At 42.0% G+C, this 21,549-nt stretch overlaps 3 protein-coding genes across 6 annotated transcripts in view; all 3 read left to right on the top strand.

Moving 5' to 3' along the window:
- Nucleotides 1-27: 27 nt before the first annotated feature.
- On the top strand, nt 28-4,642 carry LOC307247927 (adenosine 5'-monophosphoramidase HINT3-like). The gene is made up of 4 exons (XM_080024077.1): nt 28-184; nt 3,633-3,750; nt 3,872-3,941; nt 4,553-4,642. The coding sequence occupies exons 1-4, from the start codon at nt 98-100 to the stop codon at nt 4,554-4,556; spliced, it is 279 nt and encodes a 92-aa protein (XP_079880203.1). The 5' UTR covers nt 28-97; the 3' UTR covers nt 4,557-4,642.
- Nucleotides 4,643-4,681: 39 nt separating this feature from the next.
- On the top strand, nt 4,682-7,963 carry LOC307247926 (adenosine 5'-monophosphoramidase HINT3-like). Of its 2 annotated transcripts, none has more exons than XM_080024076.1 (5): nt 4,682-5,819; nt 5,951-6,068; nt 7,023-7,092; nt 7,415-7,472; nt 7,583-7,963. In XM_080024076.1, exons 1-5 carry the CDS (start codon nt 5,712-5,714, stop codon nt 7,628-7,630), a joined length of 402 nt encoding a protein of 133 aa, XP_079880202.1. In that variant the 5' UTR covers nt 4,682-5,711; the 3' UTR covers nt 7,631-7,963. The 2 variants fall into 2 exon arrangements, with proteins under 2 accessions (XP_079880202.1, XP_079880201.1); XM_080024075.1 differs by having other exon boundaries at nt 7,346-7,472.
- Nucleotides 7,964-10,383: 2,420 nt separating this feature from the next.
- The window catches only part of ppp1r13bb (protein phosphatase 1, regulatory subunit 13Bb), a 34,804-nt gene continuing 23,638 nt past the window's right edge, over nt 10,384-21,549 (top strand). For all 3 annotated transcript variants that reach the window (XM_080024073.1, XM_080024074.1, XM_080024072.1), the window contains exons 1-4: nt 10,384-10,710; nt 11,350-11,486; nt 18,381-18,528; nt 21,302-21,421. In XM_080024073.1, the coding sequence (XP_079880199.1) occupies nt 11,478-11,486; nt 18,381-18,528; nt 21,302-21,421 (277 nt within the window). In that variant the 5' untranslated portion in view covers nt 10,384-10,710; nt 11,350-11,477. The remainder of the gene's footprint in view (nt 10,711-11,349; nt 11,487-18,380; nt 18,529-21,301; nt 21,422-21,549) is intronic.

The raw sequence follows: 21,549 nt of genomic DNA, 5'->3' as shown, positions 1-21,549 counted from the left end.
ATACGGTCTGGAGTAGGAAGTGAAGATTTCCGCAGAAAATGTGAAAAACGGGTCAACGGGGACAACAACAACAACACGCTGCCAGGATCCAGGAAACATGGAGGGTAACGGGAAGTTTAAAGAGAGCTGTGATTTTTGTCTGATAGGGAGCGATCGAGAGACTTACACGGATGTCATTAAAAAGGTATTTCCAACCGGAGACGAACTGTTACGTGTTTACACCGGGTCTAGCTCCTGGAGCGCGTCTCTAGAGTGTGGTGATTTAAAGTGGTGATCCGTAAGGTCCATTTGTTGACCAAATCCCATATTTGATGTTCGTGCCATATTTATTGAGCTGGAGTTTAATAAGGAACAGCCGTTCAATGTATTTGTGTTATGTAAGTCCGTGGCGGGGTCCGCCTTTTCCGGCAGGAATGCGCAGGTCGAGGACATGCAAGGACTTTGGGAGGCAACCGATTAAACAGTGTAGCTGCTCAGTGTTGCAGTGACTGTCGATGTGAATGAACAGAACAACAAGAACAGCAGCACCCTCCGATGAAAAAAATATCTCTACTATCAGGTGACTAAGAAAATGAATAAAAATAAACAACCCAAATCAAGCAGTCAAGCCAGCCTCTACTTCGATAAACACGGTCAAACTGAATAAAAATGGTAGAAAAATAATCTTTTATACACTACTCAGAAAAAGTTAGGGATATTTGGCTTTCGGGTGAAATTAATGGAAAATGTAAAAAGTTCACGCTACAGTGATATATCATGAAAGTAGGGCATTTAAGTAGAGCTAACAACAGTGGTGGGTTTACCACAACAAAAAATGTCAATGTCTCAATAACTTGCCATGTGCCCTTTGGCATCAGTTACAGCTTGACAACCACGTCTCATGCTGTTCACAAGTCGACTTATTGTCTGCTGAGGCATGGCCCCCCCACTCTTCTTGAAGGGCGGCCCTCAGGTCATTGAGGTTCTGGGGTACAGAGTTACGAGCCTCTACACGGCGACTCAGCTGATCCCATAGGTTTTCTATGGGATTCAGCCCTCAGAAGAAGTCTTTATTCATCACGCAACACACCACATGCTCACACACACACTTTGATGGTGGCCGGTGAAATGGATTCTCTGCTTTTAACCCATCCTGGCTTGTCCTTCCTCTGGGGGCACAGCCAGGAGCAGTGGGCAGCATACGTGGACGTGCCCGGGGACCAGGTGATGAGTGTCCATCGCTGGTCAGACGATGATGGGTGCATGTTTTTGGTGGGGGTCCTTACTGACGTGAGGTGGAGGAAACCCCATGTGAGCACGGGGAGAACATGCAAACTCCACACAGAAAGGCTCCTATTTGGGGGATAACCCGCCGGAGCACGGTGCCAACAGCGCCCCAGGCGGGAATCGAATCCAGGACCTTCTTGCTGTGAGGCAGCAGTGCAATGCACTGCGCCACCGTGCCACCGTGCCAAAGGATTTTATTTGCCATTGGCTATATCACTTCAGAAACATTAAATTGCTTTTTCATTTTGAAGAAAGCATGTCTATGACTTTATCCTGATCCAGTCTGTGAAATAACCTCAACATTATGGCATGAATTGTACAACATTACAAAAATAAACATTGTTTAAATATAAGAAATTATAGTAGATATAACAATATAGCAACTTTACAGTGACTGCTATACAGTTCCAGAGTTCAATTCCAGGTGAGATGGTGTTGAAAACTGAAATGTAGTCAATAAATACAGCAATCTCACACAGTTCTCACACACTCGCACACTGACACAGGACTCTCCCAATACCAAGTCGGAAAAGTTACAGCTTAAGTTTAAAATTTAAATATAAAATATAATATATTACTTCGGCCTTAAAAGGCCTATTTTAGGTCTATAAAAACTGTGGCTTTGTTACATACAATATATTATAGTTTTTTTCCCTATGCCTTAAATCCCTCTTTTTCATTTGGTGTTTTCGGTCGATACTGGCATGGCTTGACCATTGTTTTTAGGCAACATTATTTAATATTTACAGTGTAAGATCTTGATATAAAGGGTATAAGCCAAATGGGTAATTACCACTTGTATGTTTGTACAAGCATGCAATAATATTTGAATGAAATTAATTAAGTAAATACTTCTGTGCTGCACTGACCTGTATTTATTAAACAAGCTCAGCTACGTTTACAAGATGGTTAAAAAGCTGAACAAAAGAAAAAGGAACATTATCACAACACATACAGAGTAATTGTAGACAACTACAGATAAAGAAAAATCGAATTGATGGTGGATTTGACCACTGATTTGATAGGTTAAACAATCTTATTTATTGGTGTAATGTAAAATGATTATTGAATGTTCAGTAATTTTGTGTAGGCTACTTCTTATATGAGAATTCAATACACAATTTCTCTATGTCAGCCCCATTAAAAAACATTGAACAAAAAACGAAAGATTGCAGATTGCATCGCTCCCACCCACTGGGATCCATCAAAGAAATAAGATAGCTTCCTATGTTGGGAAGTACGATTAATTGCTGATAAGGAAGAAACATTTAAACAGCAGTTGCACCGACCTGCCACAGACCTTGGGGCAACAAGGGCAATGACCCAGGAATAACAATTTGTTTTTATGGTTGAATGTACACACATTTTTATGATCACTGAAATGTATTTTCAGACATATCTGTCCTGCTTACATTCGTATTGCACAATTAGTTATTACATTTAAGAATAGATAGTGTACCTCACAGAGTGACATGTGTCCCAAAAAACTATCTGAAATAGGAGGACAAAATAGCAAGGGTCATACATATGAGAATCTCTGCTGGGCCTTCTCCACGGCCGAGTCAGTGCAAGTCTCCAACTTCAGGTCACGAGAGATAGTACACCTAAGGAACCTGAAGGACTCTACATCCTGCACGCTGTGCTGGGGGGTTCTTCCTGACGTCCACTGTCCTCTCCACTATCTTGAGCAAGTTCAGCTCCAAGTTGTTCTGACTACAACAGACTTGCTCAGAATTGCTCAGCCTCTCCATCATTCTGAAGTGGAATTGATCTGTGGAAACAGGAAGTTTCCTTTTAATTCTAACCTGAATTCAGAGGGCACAACGCTCATATTTGCCATTTTAGAGGGCTTTCATTTTGAAATTCAACATCAGAATTTTTTTTATATTGTCTGAGTGACATTGTGAGGTGGTCTACTATCATTCTGAAGTGGAATTGGTCTGTGGAGACAGGAAGTTTCCTTTTAATTCCAATCTTAATTCAGCATTACAATTTGCAGACATTACTTATTATTTTTGTTCTATTTTTATTTATTATTTAATAATAATTAATTTTGCTTAATTTAGTTATGTATGGTGGTGTGAAGGTGTACTCTGTAAAAGAAAGGGACCATCCTAGTGCGAAGACAAGGGTAAACCTGGGTGTCGGGGGAAAAAAACTATTTGTTTTGAAAGTAATTCTGGGACTTGCAATATAAAACACCCAACACAGATTTTTTTCATGGATTTCCACTTTAAATCGACATGTTCTCCACCAGTGCAGATCTGTCAATTTCATCTTTATAAACCTGGCCTGTAACTTTGAAAATGCTTATGTGTGGCTAGAATTGCTGTTGTCTCTTCAACCACATTGCAACCGTCCAACAGGATGATGAGCTGGTGTGCTTCAGGGACATTTGCCCCGCCGCCCCCCACCACTACCTGGTTATTCCCAGACACCACATAGTCAGCTGTTTCTCACTCTCCGAGCAGCATGTCGGCCTCGGTGAGTCCCAGAAGTCCTTGCGTCATCTTCTTTTATTCAGAGGGATTATAACATGTATTTTGTATTTCACATCATGGGCTCTTAAATGTATTGTTTAGTCACAGAGACACTTATTCCACAGTGAAAAGGATGGAAGACATGGCGAGAGCTGTACTACATGAACACGGGATTACTGACATGAAGGACATAAGGTGCGTGTTCATCGGTTCATACGCGTTTGATTCAAATTCTGATGAAAGAACAGGCTTACCAATTCCCTAAGTACTACAATAACACTACTAAATGTGGTCTATGCCGATTACCATGTAAAATAAGAAGTGTTTAATTTCCTTCTTTGGACTGTTAACAAAGCCCAGGGTTATACAACCTGAAAGGCTGAACAAGGGGTGGGTAGAAATTGTATTTATTGAGATTGTGAAATCAATACATTGATTGGTGTTAATGTGGCTCCATCTTTAGGCGAGGGTTTCACCAGCCACCATACACTTCTGTAGATCACCTCCACCTCCATGTCCTAGCCCCTGCCAGCAAAATCCCTCATCATGTGCAATTTAAGTTCATTCCAGGCACCCAGAGGTTCATTACAGTGAGTTCTGAAATGTGCTAACCAATGTGCTTATTTTTTTTGTCTTTAACTTGCTTGCATTTGAGTAGTCTATTCTCTTTCTCGCTTACACTCTTTCTCTCTCTCTCTCACACACACACACACACACACACACACACACACACACACACACACACACACACACACAGTGTTGATTCTAAACAAAGAAGGAAAATCATTGCTGTCCTCTCCTTGCAGGTAGAGTGTCTACAAAAGCAACTGAAAAAGTGTCATCGCCAAAACACCACTATAGGTGGTAACTTTGTGCTCGGCAAAATCAAAAGCAGGACCACTTGGGAACATCTCAGTACCTGAGGTGCCAATCCATCTTCTGTTTGCGTGTGTGGGGTTGTGTTTTTATATCGTGTTGTTGGTTTGCATTGCTGTGGTGTTGAACCTTATTGGGCCCCCGCAGCCAATGTAGGTGAGTTGTTGTCTTGTGTTCATGAACATTTGGTTTGAACCATTAATATCACTGTGTGTGTGTTATAACCTTATGCAGCATGCCTGCAACAATGCAACAATGTTTATGCTTATTGTTAATTGTGTGGTATGGGCGAGCTAGCTCAAGGGAGCGCTGCTAAACAGGGTCAAGGTTGTGAGATGGCTGGCTAATCAGTAACTAGTTGTTGGAAGAGGCCGCTGAAGTTGATTCTATTGTGTACTCGATTTGTTTACTTATTTATTGATAAACCCTCACCGGGTATGAGTCAATAAGTGCCTTGGAAACGTATCGAGTTGTTGTGTTGTGCTCCGAAAGCCGATAAACGAGGGGCGTTTGCTCGGCCTCCACCACCGTAGGGAGGTCCCGTTCCCTGTCGGTCCTCCCGCAACCCGGCGCCCTTCACCGAACACGACGCGGCGATCTTGCGGTGGCGCGCCCGCCTGGAAGACACGGTGGCGGCTGCGTTGGGATTCCTCACAGAGACCGTGTTCAATTAAACAACAACAACAACAAAAAAAATGCACATCGTGTCTGTGACGGCGGGAAAACCAACGTGAGGTCTGGGCTTCGAGGAAGGGTTTGCCTCTTCTCCCCACTGACAGTTGCGGGTTTCTGGAGCACGACCCAGCGGCCACTAGCTCAACCGCAGTTTTAACCACTTTCCCTATTGGCTTGAGCGGGATTCATTTTCTAACAACGACGGACGCGCCTGCGTGACGTTTCTATTCTAAAATTGTTTTTTTGGTTTTTTTTTTTTCCCCCCTAAATTATGTTTCTCCTTTTGATCGCGTGAGCCTGTTTCATTTTTCCATTGTGTTGTATTTTATTTTTGGTATTTGGCGGAATCGAGTCGCTCCGTTGTCGACTTGCTGTCCTAGCCGCAGTGTGGCGGACAGTGTTTTCCGTCAGTGGATGACGTCACACGGCAGAAGTTTGGGAAACGATATGGGAACCGAGGCTGGAGACTGCATCTTCTGCTCGATCGCCAACGGACAGACGGACACGGAAATACTTCTACGCGTAAGAACGACGCATTTATTTGTTGTTGTTGTTGTTGTGGTGGTGTTCCTCCGTCCTGGGTCCGCTGTGTGGCACTAAGCGTTTTGAGAAAGGTAACGCGACGCCATCGCTCCCCTTTCTGCTGATCCCAGGGCGGCGAGCTCGTCTGCTTCCGCGACGCCAAGCCCGCGGTCCGACACCACTACCTCGTCGCTCCCGCGTCCCATGTGGGCAACTGCGCGACACTGCGAAAAGACCACACCCCTCTCGGTAAGAGCGGCGTCCGCCTCGGTCGAGCCTCCTTCTCGCGGTGACGTCTGGGATTTCGCGCGGGCTGCCGCATGACATGACCGCGCGGTCCGGTGGCGTCATCAGAGGGCGTGCCGCACCAGCGAGGGACATTGAAGGGCGTGGCTCTTTTTAATCTTAGAAGTACTACGTACCCAGTCTTATTACAGATATTGATTGACTTTGGTAAACATAATATGGAAACAATTTCTCACTTGTTTTTGGATTGTGACATGTCCCAAAAACTTTTGGGCCGGTCTAGAGTCTCGCTTCTTTGAGGCGGCCACCTCTGTCTACTCTTTGTAAGCGTGAAGATATTATTTGTTATTTGTGATAGTCCGGATGATGGCGCTCTTGAATATCAGATTAACGTCATTTCATTATTCGATATGCAAAGTTTTTTTGTTTTTTTTTATTCACAAACGGAGATTTTCAAAATCACTACCCAAGAACAAAAAAGTAATAAGCCGTTGAAATATTGTGATTTTTTTTTTCCCCCAAAACCTCTGACTGAATATGTTTATATGTGTGGATATGTGCACCCCTGCGTTTTGTTTTTATTTCTATGTAATTGTCCTGTAATGTTTTCACTTTATGTTCATCATATGTATTTGTGTCATTTAAATAGGATCTGTATGTGCTGCTATTTTATTTTTTTATCTGAATGTTTGTATATTGTCCTTTTTGTTAATAAAAAATAAATAATACATAAAAAAACAACGAGGGACATTAAACCGGCGCGTATTTCTGGTATACTGGAACACAAAACAAGATAGGACTATACATATTTTCTGGTATCCAATATAAGCCCTATTAAAAGTTTGTAGTTTAAATATGTTTGGTACTACTGTGTAATAATCAGATGTAATTCATTGATATGGAAGCTGGTTTGTTGACATAGTCATTTGCTTTATTTTATCCATTTATTTCTGGTAGTCGAGCAGATGAAAGTAATGGGAAGGAGAATCTTGGAGGAGAACAAAGTCAGTGACTTAGACGACGTCAGGTAATTTTTTCTAACACAACATTAAATATGGCCATGTCATAGTCAAAGATCTATCGCATTATTATTAATAAAGGACATTAATAATGAACTGTGCAATGACAATAAGTTGAATCGAATCGAATTTGTGTCGTGAAGCAGTTGCATGAGCTGCCCCCCTCAAATAATTTTGATTAAAAATAAAAACAAAACATGCCTCCATGGTCTTGCCACGCGCCAGCCAAGTGGAAGTTAACACCAAATTTGGTGATTGCAGAATGGGCTTTCATTTGCCCCCTTTCTCCTCGGTCCCCCACCTCCACCTCCACATTCTGGCACCCGCCAGTGAGATGAGCATCAAGTCCCTGATCCGCTATGGGCCTCAGTCCTACTGGTTCATCACGGTGAGTGGCAGAATTTATTATAATAAACAAGCATACAGTTCCTGAACACGTTTAGCGGCGTAAACACTTAGTCTACAGATCCCGCTCATCTTCATTGTGCTCTGTTGCAGGTGGACAAAGTTCTCCTGCAATTAAACACGAATGGAATGGTCAAATGAGGGCGCGTGCATAAGTCAAAGATGCTGCTTTGGATTCCACAAGACATTTTGAGGATTCCATTTAATGTTGTTTACCTTTTCCACTCAACTTATTTGCTGTCGTTTGGTCATGGCTCCATACCAACAGTCCTTAAAATCACTCTTCTCAGAAAAGACCAATTCCTCTTTCAGTGCAGGTGGTCGATTCAGCCTTTCCGTGAAGATCATTTTATACATGGCCAGAACTGGTACTTATAAAGGTTTGAAATTAAGCAAAAAAAAAAAACATGTATTTGAGTAATATTTCTTGACGTGTTAAAAATAGCCTGGTACTAATTTGAAAAAAAAGTGGAACTTGCTGAATAAAGAATTTAAAAAAAGGAAAGAATTTAAGCTTTTTTTTGTTGTTCCAAAGGTCTATCCAATCCACAAATTACTATCCTAGTCTTTGAAAGTCTTGTCATTTTAAAAAGTGCATAGTAATTGCATTAGTGGCAAAATGTGATGTAGTGTGGTATAATAGGCTAGTATTATATATTGTGTACATATATATACACACACACACACACACACACACACACACACACACACACACACACCTCACAAAAAGTTAGGGATATTTGGCTTTTGGGTGAAATTCATGGAAAATGTAAAAAGTTCACGCTACAGTGATATTATATCATGAAAGTAGGGCATTTAAGTAGAAGCATGCAATGGTGATTTCCTCATCTCAAACAATTTACTGAAACAAAAGCCAACAACAGTGGTGGGTTTACCACAACAAAAAATGTCAATGTCTCAATAACTTGTCATGTGCCCTTGAGCATCAGTTACAGCTTGACAACAACCTCTCATGCTGTTCACAAGTCGACTTAATGTCTGCTGAGGCATGGCCCCCCACTCTTCTTGAAGGGCGGCCCTCAGGTCATTGAGGTTCTGGGGTACAGAGTTACGAGCCTCTACACGGCGACTCAGCTGATCCCATAGGTTTTCTATGGGATTCAGGTCTGGAGAAAGTGCAGGCCACTCCATTTGAGGTACCCCAGTCTCCAGCAGCCGTTCCCTAATGATGCGACCTCAATGAGCTGGAGCATTGTCGTCCACGAAGATGAAATGAGGCCTGTGTTGTTCATGCAGGGGCACAATGACTGGATTAATGATGTTATTCAGGTAGTATGGGCTTGTCACTGTACCATTCACAAAGTGTAGGGCAGTTCTGTATTGACTAGACACACCTGCCCACACTGTAACACCACCACCACCAAAGGCTCGTCTGGTGACAACAGTGGCTGATGCATAGCGCTCTCCTTGATGTCTCCAACATTGTTGGCGGCCATCATTTCTGCTCAACGTGAATCGACTTTCATCAGAGAACAGCACTGAGGCCACTGGTCCCTCGTCCAGCCTCAATGCTCCCTGGCCCGTGCAAGACGATGGTGCCTGTGCCTGGTGGTGTGGTCAGGTTTCCTTGCAGGTCATCTAGCACGCAGACCATGCTGATGTCAGCGGTTTTGAATGGTCTGACGTGACACTTGGAGGCCTCTCACCTCCCTTAAATGGGCCTGGAGTTGAGTGGCATTCATCATCCGGTTGCACAGGGCACTGTTCACAATGAAGCGCTCATCGGTGTGGGATGTGGCCAAAGGACGTCCACTTCTATGCCTTTCTGTGACTCTTCAGTCTCTGTATCTCTGTTGCAACCTGCTGATGACACTCTGTGGCACTTTAAGCTCAGTGGCCACTTCCCTCTGAGAACATCCTGTTTGAAGCCTTGCAATGGAGAGGTACTGTTGATCAGTTGTTAGGTGTCGTCTTGGTCTCATGTCAAAATGTGAACAGCATGATGAAGAGGACTGTTTAAATACCAATTCTAATTGAACCAGGAAATGTATTGGTCGATTCATTGATCAAACACCTGTCGTGAATTTTGCCGTTCAGCTCCTTGTTAGAGAACAGCAAGTTGTGCAAAAAGTACTGAAACATTGAACAGTTGGACATGTGCGTTCAAAAGTTTAGAGAAGGTCAAATTAAGTTCACCTGTAAAGGTTATAGTGCATTTTAGGTTTGTCCTGAAATTTCACCCCAAAGCCGAATATCCCAGTAAAATATCAGTATATATAGAATAATGGCGTGATAATGCTAACAATAATACTAATAACATTGATAATAAGGACAATAGTAGGCTAATAATGGAAATAATACTTATTATGATGATGATTATCATCATTATTGATGTTGTACTCATACAGTATATTCTGTAGTTATTGCTGTACAGGTATAACTGAGGAGGGCGCTGAAGAGTCAACCTTGTGGACAGGAGCGGTGGAATGTATAGAGCGCCTCTCCGACCCACCGGGAAATAGATGAGCCATAAACCATTATTCGCAAAAAAACAAACAAAAAAAAAAAAGGTTATTGATTTTTTTTTACAATATATTTAAATGGTCATACAATCACATAATCATTTATTTTTGAATGCACTTATATTTTTAACCGAATGCATGCATGCAATATTACCGATTTATTTACGAGCATTTAATGAGATAATGGCTTGATAACACGCAGTGCTGAAAGACGGAGATCGGAAAGTCTTTGTCAATAATCCGTCTAATCTCATGTAACCCTAAAAATCCATCAAATCTAATGTAACCCCAATAATCCGTCTAATCCTTTCGATTTGCCTTTCACGGCGGTGCGGCTTAGCCCCGCCTCCCTCCACCGTCAACAACTGGATCGGAGCTGTTTTCCACACCTAGCCTCGCTAGCCTGTTAGCTCCCGATGCTCCGCCATGGTCGTGAAACGGCCCAGCCCCGAGCGTGAAACATGTGCGGATTCAGCCCCGAACTACGCGCGGTCCGTAGATGTGTCGCGGTGCTGAAATATCGACGCTAGCGAAACGGACGTCGAGGAGGTGGAGACGGGTCTCGCCGAGCGGAGCCTCCGTGGGGTTTAGCTGTCGGCTAACAGGCTAGCGGCTAGCGTCGTAGGCAAAGTCAGTTAGCTGGCTGACAGCTGGCTGGGTGGGCGACTCGCCCTCAACTAACCCTGAACCGGGGGAACTGCTGACAGTCGCCGAGACAATGATTCGTCCTTGACGTGGGTGAGTCCGGTGCGTGTGCGGAGAGTTACTCAACACGAGTTCACTCCAATTTGGCCCTTTGCGCTTGAGAGGTAATGTTGTCGAGCTGTGTTTATATCTGGGGCTTCGGTCCACCAGAGCAGGCCGGGATCAAGTTTGGAACGTTAGCCATGGATATAATAAACATCCTACTTTTATTGACCGGTATTAATAAGATGCTCGTATGCTTTTATTTCTATTTATGGTGTTGGTTAATCTGTCTATCCTCCTGCCATTTTTTAAAATTATTTAATTTTTGTTCTACATATAATATACTTATGCAAACTTGCACAATTTCCTAGTTTTTACAGGGAGTGAATTGTTGATGTAGGGGTTATTGCATATATTGCCATTTTTTTTTAATGTGTTCATTTTTAAGGTTATTATAATGACCATTTTTCTGTTGTTTTTTTACATTATTTTTATTATATTAATATATTAATATTATTATTCGTTTATTACTATTGTCTATTTGTTTTGATTTAAGCTGCTGTAATGATGTGCACCTATCTATCGATCTATCTATCTATCTATCTATCTATCTATCTATCTATCTATCTATCTGTCTGTCTGTCTGTCTGTCTGTCTGTCTATTTATCTGTCCTGTTTTGCTTTCCACAGTGGGCTGACATACAGTGGGTGACCTGTTGAGCCTGGAGGCTCCCACTTCACTTCTTCACATTTTGGGATTGAGCGGCAACCCAGTTTTATTGATGTCTTGCACATTTTGACCTGACAAAGCTGCAGAAATGATGCCAGTAAGTGTGCTGATTTTATTTTTTATCTTGGTTATATGCATGTAATTAGAGCTGTCACAATTATTACATAATTGCCTGGTCTTAATTATTTGAACAGATCGTTGGCTTTTTGCTAAATCGTCCAATTCCACAATTGTGTGTTTCCATACAAATCCAAGGGAAATTTTAAAACAGTGTTGCGAGGCGTACAATGCGAATTAACTGTGTTTTCATTATTTGACTTTAGGAAAATTACCATCTTAAATGTCAAGATTGTTACAACCATACATCTAACGTAAAATAAGGAGAGTTGTATGGTGAGAATGGGCCTTGCATCGAGCTATGCTGCATTCACATGGAGCACGGCATAACGGCACGGAGGAGCGAGGGGAGGTACCACGGCAAAACATGACAAAATATTGCTATGGGGGTGTACAAAGACTCCAATAACATTAAACTCAATTATTTAATGTCCGTTATTATATATAAAAAAAAACACCACCACGTCAAAATCCTCCATCTGCTTCCTCACTACAAGCACCAAACACACTCCATTCAATTAATAAACAGGATAAAAAACAATATATCAATCCACAGTTTTTATTTAAGCCAGAGAAAACGGCATCTACCGGCTCCGTAAACTCCGGCAGCCACAGCAGACATGCGCAGTAGAGTCTGCTGCTCACCTATCCAACATCCAGCTGTAATTCTGTCGTGGAGGACGGCCAAAAGTTAAAATATTTTAACTTAGCACAGCAAATGTGGTGTACCTTTGCCGGTGTTCTCTGCCAGTCTGCCACCATGCATCCACTAACATGACTTCCAGTTTGCTGTCTACCGTGTTCCATGTGAATGCAGCATTAGTGTGACCTGAGAACACTCCCAAAATAAATCCAATTTGGATCGAAATCCAATTTGTGTTTGCTATGCAATGGCTTTTGAATAACAAGTGGTGTTCTCTGTTTACTAATGTCTTCAGTGGAGTTGCATGCTTTTTTAAATGTCAATTATCTAATATATGCAAAATTAGTGGATGTAACATGAGCATAATAACCCATTCACTGCAAAACATTCACATATACGAAGATATTCCCTGCATTAGTAGTCAATTAATTATCAATAACACTAACTAACCTGGACCACCATTCAAAAGGCGATTATCATGGAAAGCGTCTTATATTAAGCTTTTGCTATAAATTTGATCAGAACAGGGAATTTCACAGTGGGAGAACAGCAGATGAACTTGTCTGATTGGCCGTCGCCGTTGCCTGTTTGCACAGAGCTCTGCCTCTCCTTGTCTCCCAGCACTCATTGGAAATGAATGACTTCCTGTAGTTTTGTTGCGTGTAGTCACTGCTGCTATGAGCGTGTGGTTCGGAAGAACAGCTCCCTCTGATGAGCTCGCGGTTGGGAATTGAAAACAAATCGTTCAGGTTTCAACCTTTGACCCCGCAACCACACCCACCCAGACTCACAAATGTCCAGTGGGCTGTCGAGCGTTGAATGAAATCTTCCTTCGAACCTGTTTCCCACTGCTCGTCCCCGCTGCCGTCATTTACATTTATATTACTTATTTAGGGATTTACACCCTTCGTTGAGGGTTTGTTGACACACTTACAGACGGTATGTTTCACGACAAGACACGAGGACAGGTTAATTCCATTATGAATGATCGTAAATAAATTATGTAGAAAACATAAAAAAAAGATAAAATGGGCCTCGCGCAAAATTGCCTCCATTAAATTTTAAAACATGACAATGGGTGTGGCATAAATTTTAACCTTTTTTTGTTCAAAGACGTGATGTGGGTTGCTCCTTGTTTGAAGGATTGTACAGCCTTCAGAACAGTGTTTTGATGGGACCCATTTGAATGTTCTGCAGTGAAATGGGACAAAGGCAAATTATTTAACAGGATGTCTGTAGGTCCTTAAAAAGCCTCTTAAAATATCTTAAATTCAGTTTTACAAATATTGGGCTTTAAACTCATTAAATAATTGTAATTTTGACCTAACTTTTTTTATTTTTTGTCAAAATGAGTGAAGTTCTTCTGCGTCAGTCAACATTTTTTAAAGGTGAAACTAGGATCAAAATAGTCATTATTGTACATTCTGTAATGGAGCCACCATGTAAATGAAATAATGCCAACATCTAACTATTGCTAATTTTGCAATAGTTGCAATAGTTTCCAAGAGATCCCTGGGTATCTGTGGATCCCACGTTGAGAACCTCTTGTTTGAGAATGTCCTGGTTTGCTGGATCTGTTGAACTCAGAGGATCGACAGCGAAGGTGTTCTTGACAGACGTTTGTGCCCCAAGGATCCACCATGCTCGGAGTTCAGTGTCACGGAGCCAGTGGAGCGGAGAGATGCCCTGTACTTTGTTCTCACCGTGACACCAGTGGGATGCTCGGCAGTTCCAGGTCTCTACTAATACCCAGTTTTTAAGGGCAACATTTGAGCTGAGTAGATTGTCCAATGGCATCAGTTTCTCACAGTGGAACAGCGCAGAGTGCGACTTAAAAGATAAAAAAAGGTTTGATGTTTGACTCTGGCTTTCTACTTGACTTGAGTACATCAAGCACCTGAATGGGAAGGAAGGCGAAAAGGCTTTAAGTTTTTAATGGCTATGACGGTTCAAACTTTCCAAAACTTTGCCTGACTAGATGAAAAGAGTCAGCTGTTGCTTTATTTAACAGCTCCCACCTGCTCTATTTATCTCTGTCTCATTGGTTAAGTCGTGATGCATTATATATTTCACTTGCCTTATAGCGTTTCCTCTGATGCGTATTAACTAGCCTTCTATCAAAGGGAAGGGTACAGTTTTAAGAGCATGTCAAGTCCTGTTGGCAGCCACAACTTTTACTTTGTTGAGACCATATTTGTATTAGCCTTTTTGTGTTTTGTTTAGACAAATTTATTATGGATTTAAATTTGTGTTTTGGAGCTACCTTTACCTTACTTGACTTGCTTGAATTGTATTGACAAATGAAATTCTGGAAAGTGATGTGTCTCGGACACCAGAACCAGTGTTACTGTAAGTTTTCTGGAGGTATTGTGGTCCTAATTCAACAAATAAGGCCCATTTGATAACCTCAGTAACATACTCAGACAGGCTCTTGGTAGTTGTCGTAGCTTGGTAGCCAACTTTGCCATTTAAACTGATTTATGGAAATTTGTGATGGCGCTGTACTTATGGCAAAAATGTGTGAATTTGTTTGGCTGTACTGGACTTCCACGTGTAACGCCCCGAATTGTCAGCACAGGGATTTAACATCAGATCCTGTATATTATTGTCATGTCATGTCAACTCTCGATGATGTTTGAGTTAGAATGGCTATCAGCTTATGTGCTTTGTTATTCATTTATTAATTATTGGTGTTTGTATCATTCAAGATGGGTGGTCAAATTTAAAATGCTCACCAATGTACTCTGACACTGATTAAAATTGGATTATCACACTGCCTGTTATGAGCTGCTGTTTGTGTGAACAGCTGTCTGAGACGTTGAGGCATCATCTCAGTCATTCTATTTTTGTACCCATTTTTTTGTCTGAGAGTCTAATAATCTGAAGTTTTAGCGGTGCAGTTTAGCGTAGAAAAGAGAGATTACACATTTTGAATCTTTAATTATCACGCAACACACCACACTACATGCTGCTAGCTGAACTCTACGCTTTAAGCAAATTGTGGTCTGCTAGCGCTTGCTTTTTCTGCCAGGAACAGGGATACTCTGTGATTATTGAGTGATGAGAAATGATGAGAAATGATGACTGTGTGAATCACACTGCCTGGGAGCAGAGAGGCTGAGCATCCCTCAAGATGATGAATGATAAGTCTTTATCTCCACTTTGCCTTCACAGAGGCATCTCATATAAACTGTGTGTGTGTGTGTGTGTGTGTGTGTGTGTGTGTGTGTGTGTGTGTGTGTGTGTGTGTGTGTGTGTGTGTGTGTGTGTGTGTGTGTGTGTGTGTGTGTGTGTGTGTGTGTATTTTTCTATATATATTATCAGCACAAGGGATTTAACATCTGTGTGTGTATGTATATATATTTATATTTAAATAATAATCATCATATATCCTCACTAGTGGTATTAGCAGAGTCATCGCTATTACTGTCACTGGCACTCCCCAGGGAGTCTTGTCCAATAGAGGGTTTTTCTGCCCACACCCCTCCTTTCTTTTTGCATATATCTCCTTCCCTCGCTCGCCTCCTCCTCTGACTCGCTGTTTTCCTCCATCCCTCTCCCTTTCCCCGTCCCTCCCTAGAAAATATATACAGCAAGGCCCCCCCCCCCCCCCCCCCCCCGAAGTCGCTGCAGCCGCCACTGGTGCATGCTCTACTGTCAGTCTCTGCTGCCTGCTCTGGGATGGCGTAGTTATTAAGTCTCATGCCCACAAACGCAGGAGCGATATAATGAAGAGATTTATGACCATAGTGTTGCGTGGCCTGGTTAGCATTTCCAAGGAGCACCCCATTTGGGCAAAGGAGCTTCACCGGCCACCGAAGAGGGAGACCAGGAAGAAACGGCGGACAGTCAGAAGAGCCAAGAACACAGGGAGACGCAACTTCGTGAGGGGGGTTTGTATTCCTACCGTGGTGATGTCACGGCCGTACGGGAGTTTGCTTCGGGCTGTCGATCCTAGAATGTATGTCCCCCTGGTTTGGGGAATGTGTGTTTAGGATGGTGTTGATAGTTTGCTCTTTGCTGTTTACATCAGGCAGCACGATAAATTGATATTGTGGTTTATCATCTTTCAGTGGTACTATATCGTCATGAAATTGGCATGTTTTTATACACCATTTTGTAGTCTATTCCCATGTAGCGTGGTAATACACTTTGTCCTGTATATGGAAAAAGTATTTAAGTATTAATATATAATGTCTGAAATATTTGAGGGAGTTTTAATTGAAAACTTGTCATATTTGACATTTAGACAGTTCAATATGATGAACTCCAGTTGAATGAATTAACATGGGATTTTGAATATATGTACACAGCTATTTTGATATATATTGTATAGAATTTTCTGTAGGGCTGGTACTATATCTGAGAAATGATCCTATTGTAGTTTGGGGGGTAATTACTTCATTTATTTTTCTGCAATATTTGATTACGTTTTGGAACAGTGTTTGGCTGCACACAACATACCGAAACTATCATTTTGAAAATGCCCCACAGAAGATGCTCCTACTAAATGATAGTCTGTCCCAGTGATACATTGGGTTGTGATTATATTGAAATATGGTTCATAGCTGCCAAAGAGGGTGTAGACGTAGAGAGTCACTGCTGTGGACTCGCTGGGCAGCTCTTTATTATTTCTAGAAAATAAGATTCCAGCCTGTGACTAGATTCCAGTCACAACTTATGGTGCTCTCAGTTTGAGAATAGAAACTGCGGTCGTTTGAGGCCACAATCACCTGTCACAGCAACGGACAATCAATCTCAGAGTTGAACCATTAGATTAGGATTTTCAGTGTTAAAAGAGAGGCCAGTGTGATGGTATTATTGTTGTTTAATGCTATGACGACAGTAAAAGGCTACAGCGTTGGTAATTCTACAAACCCATAACCTGTCCATACGATTCAAGCTACATTTTATGACTTTTATTGTAAAATATAAACATTTAATTGCTATTAGTATTGGAATTGCTCTTACCAATAGCCTGAAAGCCGCCCACACAACATAAGACAGGGAGACCCTTTGGAAATACAGGTTGTCCGTCTACTACATCATTTACTGGAGTGAAATCATACTGCCAACTGGGAAGTGATGCCGTTTACAAAGAGAGAGTTTCAGTATTAGCCGACACTTTGAGTTCTGCCCCTGTAGCTGCTACAAGAAAGAATTAAAAGCTCCTGTGGTAGCCTGATGAGCAAAATGGAATACAACAGGCAGGTTTAAAAAAACACTTACTTGTTTGGTCACACTCTCTTTAAGATGTTAATGTTCCCTGTCAGTACAACTTTGTCCTCGGGCCCCGAGATCGCAAGTATGAAAAGTCAGACTCAATTGTAGTTGTCTGTCTTGTGTTTATTAAAATTTGAAAACTTTATATTATACATCATATTTTTCCACGGGTTTGAATCAATGTATGTTTGTAGTGGTCTGTCTGTCTGTCTGTCTGTCTGTCTGTCTGTCTGTCTGTCTCCCTTGTCCTTACTTTTACATGTGATACTTAAACCGTAACTGACAGTGATGCACATGGAGTTATTACCGTGTGCATTTTCAGGTGTGGAGAGTTGAAAATGTGGATCAAAATCATTATCAACCATCACTTTGCAGATTAACTGAAGAAAAAATACTTGACACTTTTGGTTGAATAACTTTCAGCCCTATCTTCATTTTATGTTCAGTTTATTGTGGTATGTAATTTTAAAAGGAATGCCTCGTCGTTAAGTTCAGCTTTACTTGCTACTCTTAATTTTCTATAAACTTCAGCTATTTTTTGCCAATGTAATGTAAATGCGTTGTGAAAGCTTGAGCTCAGCATTTTGACAGTATTTTTACATGGGCAGGTCATTTCTCTTTCAGTTATGTAAGTTCTGAGAGGAACATGTAGGGACAAATATATCCAACGATGTCTCGTCTTTTGTTTGTTAAGTGATATAACAAGCCCTAATTATAGTAACCAGCACTGTGGTGGTACAGGCAGGGGCACAGCAATAGGAGCTTTACTAGATTTATGCATCGTGATGCAGAAGACACCTTCCCCACAAGTGGTGAGTGACGTCCATTCAGGTTGATGGCTGGTAAAGTCTCCTGTCAGCACGCTTGGCTTTGCACAAAATGACAGCCCATAGACCTAATTCATGGGTAAATGCCAAATGGCGGTTAAGAATGGAAGGGAAATGAAGGTCCCCCGCCCCTCCTGCCAACAGCTGCACCTCCACCTCAAGGTCTTTCCATGTCTTTCAGATGATCTTGACGGTGTACCTCAGTGACGGGGAGCAGGCCGTGACCGAGGTGCCCATCACCCCTGAGACGACGTGTCGCGATGTGGTCGAGTTCTGCAAGGAACCCGGGGAGAGCGGCTGCCACCTGGCCGAAGTCTGGCGTGGAAACGGTAAGATTCACATTTTCATCCTGGAATCCACAACATAGCCGACTGAGATTTACAGAGTGCCGTGGTTTTACAGCTGTTCTTTCAACAACAAAAGCATAGACTTGTTAAAGATAAAAACCCAATGGAGTTATGGAAGTCCTTTAAGGGGCATTTGAGGGCTGGACAGGCTCAGTGACATACTTGAGCTGGCTGATGTAGACAAAGCTTCTGAGGACTACTTAAAAGAATAAAATAAAAATAAAAGATACACCAGGCCCTACAAAATACACCACGTTCCAAATTATTATGCAAATTGGATTTAAGTGTCATAAACATACAATTTTTTGTTTTTCAATTAAACTCATGGATGGTATTGTGCCTCAGGGCTCTTTGGATCACTGAAATCAATCTCTGTGATAATTAGTTTGCCAGGTGAGCCCAATTAAAGGAAAACTACTTAAGAAGGACGTTCCACATAATTATACAGGCCACAGGTTTCAAGCAATATAGGAAAGAAAAGGGATCTCTCTGCTGCCGAAAAGCGTCAATTGCAATGCCTTGGACAAGGTATGAAAACATTAGATATTTCACAAAAACGTAAGCGCCATCATCGTACTGTGAAGAGATTTGTGGCTGATTCAGAGCACGGACGGGTTGATGCAGATAAAGGCATAATGAGGAAGGTTTCTGCCAGACAAATTCATGGGATTAAGAGAGCAGCTGCTAAAATGCCATTACAAAGCAGCAAACAGGTACTTGAAGCTGCTGGTGCCTCTGGAGTCCCGCAAACGTCAAGGTGTAGGATCCTCCAGAGGCTTGCAGTTGTGCATAAACCTACTGTTCGGCCACCCCTAACCAATGCTCACAAGCAGAAACGGTTGCAGTGGGCCCAGAAATACATGAAGACTCATTTTCAAACAGTCTTGTTTACTGATGAGTGGCGTGCAACCCTGGATGGTCTACATGGATGGAGTAGTGGATGGTTGGTGGATGGCCACCACGTCCCAACAATGCTGCGATGTCAGCAATGAGGTGGCGGAGTCATGTTTTCGGCCGGAATCATGGGGAGAGAGCTGGTTGGCCCCTTGAGGGTCCCTGAAGGTGTGAAAATGACCTCGGCAAAGTATATAGAGTTTGTGACTGACCACTTTCTTCCATGGTGCAAAAAGAAGAACCATGCCTTCCATAGCAAAATCATCTTCATGCATGACAATGCACCATCTCATGCTGCAAAGAAAACCTCTGTGTCATTGGCTGCTATGGGCATAAAAGGAGAGAAACTCATGGTGTGGCCCCCATCCTCCCCTGACCTCAACCCTATTGAGAACCTTTGGAGCATCCTCAAGCAAAAGATCTATGAGGGTGGGAGGCAGTTCACATCAAAACAGCAGCTCTGGGAGGCTGTTCTGACATCCTGCAAAGAAATTCAAGCAGAAACTCTCCAAAAACTCACAAGTTCAATGGATGCAAGAATTGTGAAGGTATATCAAATATCAAATGTTAACATGTAACTTGGCCTGTTAAGATGTTTTTGATTGAAATAGCTTTTGATTTCAATAAATATGCTGCAAATTCAACAAATGACCATTTTCAGTTCTTTACAACCTATAAAATGTTTTGAAACTCTGTTGTGCATAATAATTTGGAACACTGCATTTTGAGTTTTTTATTTTTGAAAAAAATACTGTTATCATTGGGAGGTTTGTTCAATAACATTCGAATTATACCCTAACGTTTGACTTGAAAATGATACTGACTGTCATTTGCATCGACTATTTAGGAAAATCAGAGAAAAATATTGTTTGTATAATAATTTGGAATGCGGTGTAAGGACAAAGTCGGGATGTGTGATTATTGTTTTTGCTTGCATATAAGAAGTGACTTACAATACAACTTGGGGGGAGGCCAGCAGAGCGTTGCGTGAATCTACAGGCCACAGTTCTGTCATAACCCCGAACTGTCACAACACAGTCCACTTTGTCCAAACGATTGCCCCCCTCACAGGGGTTGTAGCTGACACACCCCTGTCATCAGCATTTTTGCCTAGGGGGCCACTCCCCAGATGAAAAATAACATCCAGCCAAGGGCTTTATTAGGTTATGCGATCACGTTTGGATGGTGCAACTCCCTGCCACCCCTTTATCCCGGTCTATTAGTCTTTAGGCCTTTTTCCATCAAAAGATGTGCATCAGAATGATTGTGTTACAAGGTTGATGGAAAGAGTTAAATCGACTGGAACCCCAAATTCACATGCTAAATGAATTTGTTAGCCGGTTATTGGATAAGGAATAACTTGATGCAATTTAAGGTGAAGAAAAAGCATTCCAGCGCCTTGAAGGGTCAGCGTATCACCTCCAGGGTGGGCTTGCAGGCAGGATTGAACATCCACTTCCCACCACGCTTTGGAGATATGCTTTTACCAAAACCCTGAAGACTCTTCTAGTTCATGAGGTCACCAACGTTTGAAGACGAAGGAATTCAGTGGCCCTAGAAAAGTTCGCCCGGCACACCCTAAAACAATTCGACATTTTGGTTTACCACATCCATTTTACATGTAGTTACCCTGGAATTGAGTGTGGTGTCACTCAAGAAGCAGTCATTTGTCCTTAGTTCTCTGTACCTCCGTTAACAAGACATCACATTTATCACAGTACTCTAGAAGATGTGATTTTTAACCAGATTCTATTACAAGGACAGAATTGTAGTATACTAATAGAAGTAAGTATGTTGTTTTGCTTATTGCTACCATGAAGGAAATTGTCCTGACACTCAAATTTTCCCCGTTTCCTCGCAGAACGAGCCATTCCCTTTGAGCACATGATGTACGAGCATCTACAGAAATGGGGACCACGGAAACAAGAAGTCAAGTTCTTCCTCCGCCATGAAGATTCCCCCACCGAGAGCAGTGATCAAGGTTGGCGAACAAGCTGGTTAATCTTTTATTTGTGTCTTTTAAAAACTGCTGTCACTTTTACACATGTCGCATATCAAGGTCAACTGTAGAAGCTGAGCTTGGCCAAGTGTAGCATGCTGCATATATTG

Source organism: Zeus faber (assembly GCF_960531495.2).
Source record: "Zeus faber genome assembly, chromosome: 2".
Classification (NCBI taxonomy): domain Eukaryota; kingdom Metazoa; phylum Chordata; class Actinopteri; order Zeiformes; family Zeidae; genus Zeus; species Zeus faber.
The sequence above is the reverse complement of the archived record's forward strand: the minus strand, read 5'-3'. Positions and strand labels throughout refer to the sequence as shown.

Excerpts from the sequence above, each read along its gene's own strand:
- LOC307247926 (XM_080024075.1), top strand. The coding sequence starts at position 5,712 with ATGACGTCACACGGCAGAAGTTTGGGAAACGATATGGGAACCGAGGCT. Across the intron at positions 6,069-7,022 it reads AAAAGACCACACCCCTCTCG|TCGAGCAGATGAAAGTAATG; the intron begins GTAAGAGCGGCG and ends TATTTCTGGTAG. Across the intron at positions 7,473-7,582 it reads AGTCCTACTGGTTCATCACG|GTGGACAAAGTTCTCCTGCA; the intron begins GTGAGTGGCAGA and ends GCTCTGTTGCAG.
- LOC307247927 (XM_080024077.1), top strand. The coding sequence starts at position 98 with ATGGAGGGTAACGGGAAGTTTAAAGAGAGCTGTGATTTTTGTCTGATA. Across the intron at positions 185-3,632 it reads ACACGGATGTCATTAAAAAG|GATGATGAGCTGGTGTGCTT; the intron begins GTATTTCCAACC and ends ACCGTCCAACAG. Across the intron at positions 3,751-3,871 it reads CGAGCAGCATGTCGGCCTCG|TGAAAAGGATGGAAGACATG; the intron begins GTGAGTCCCAGA and ends CTTATTCCACAG.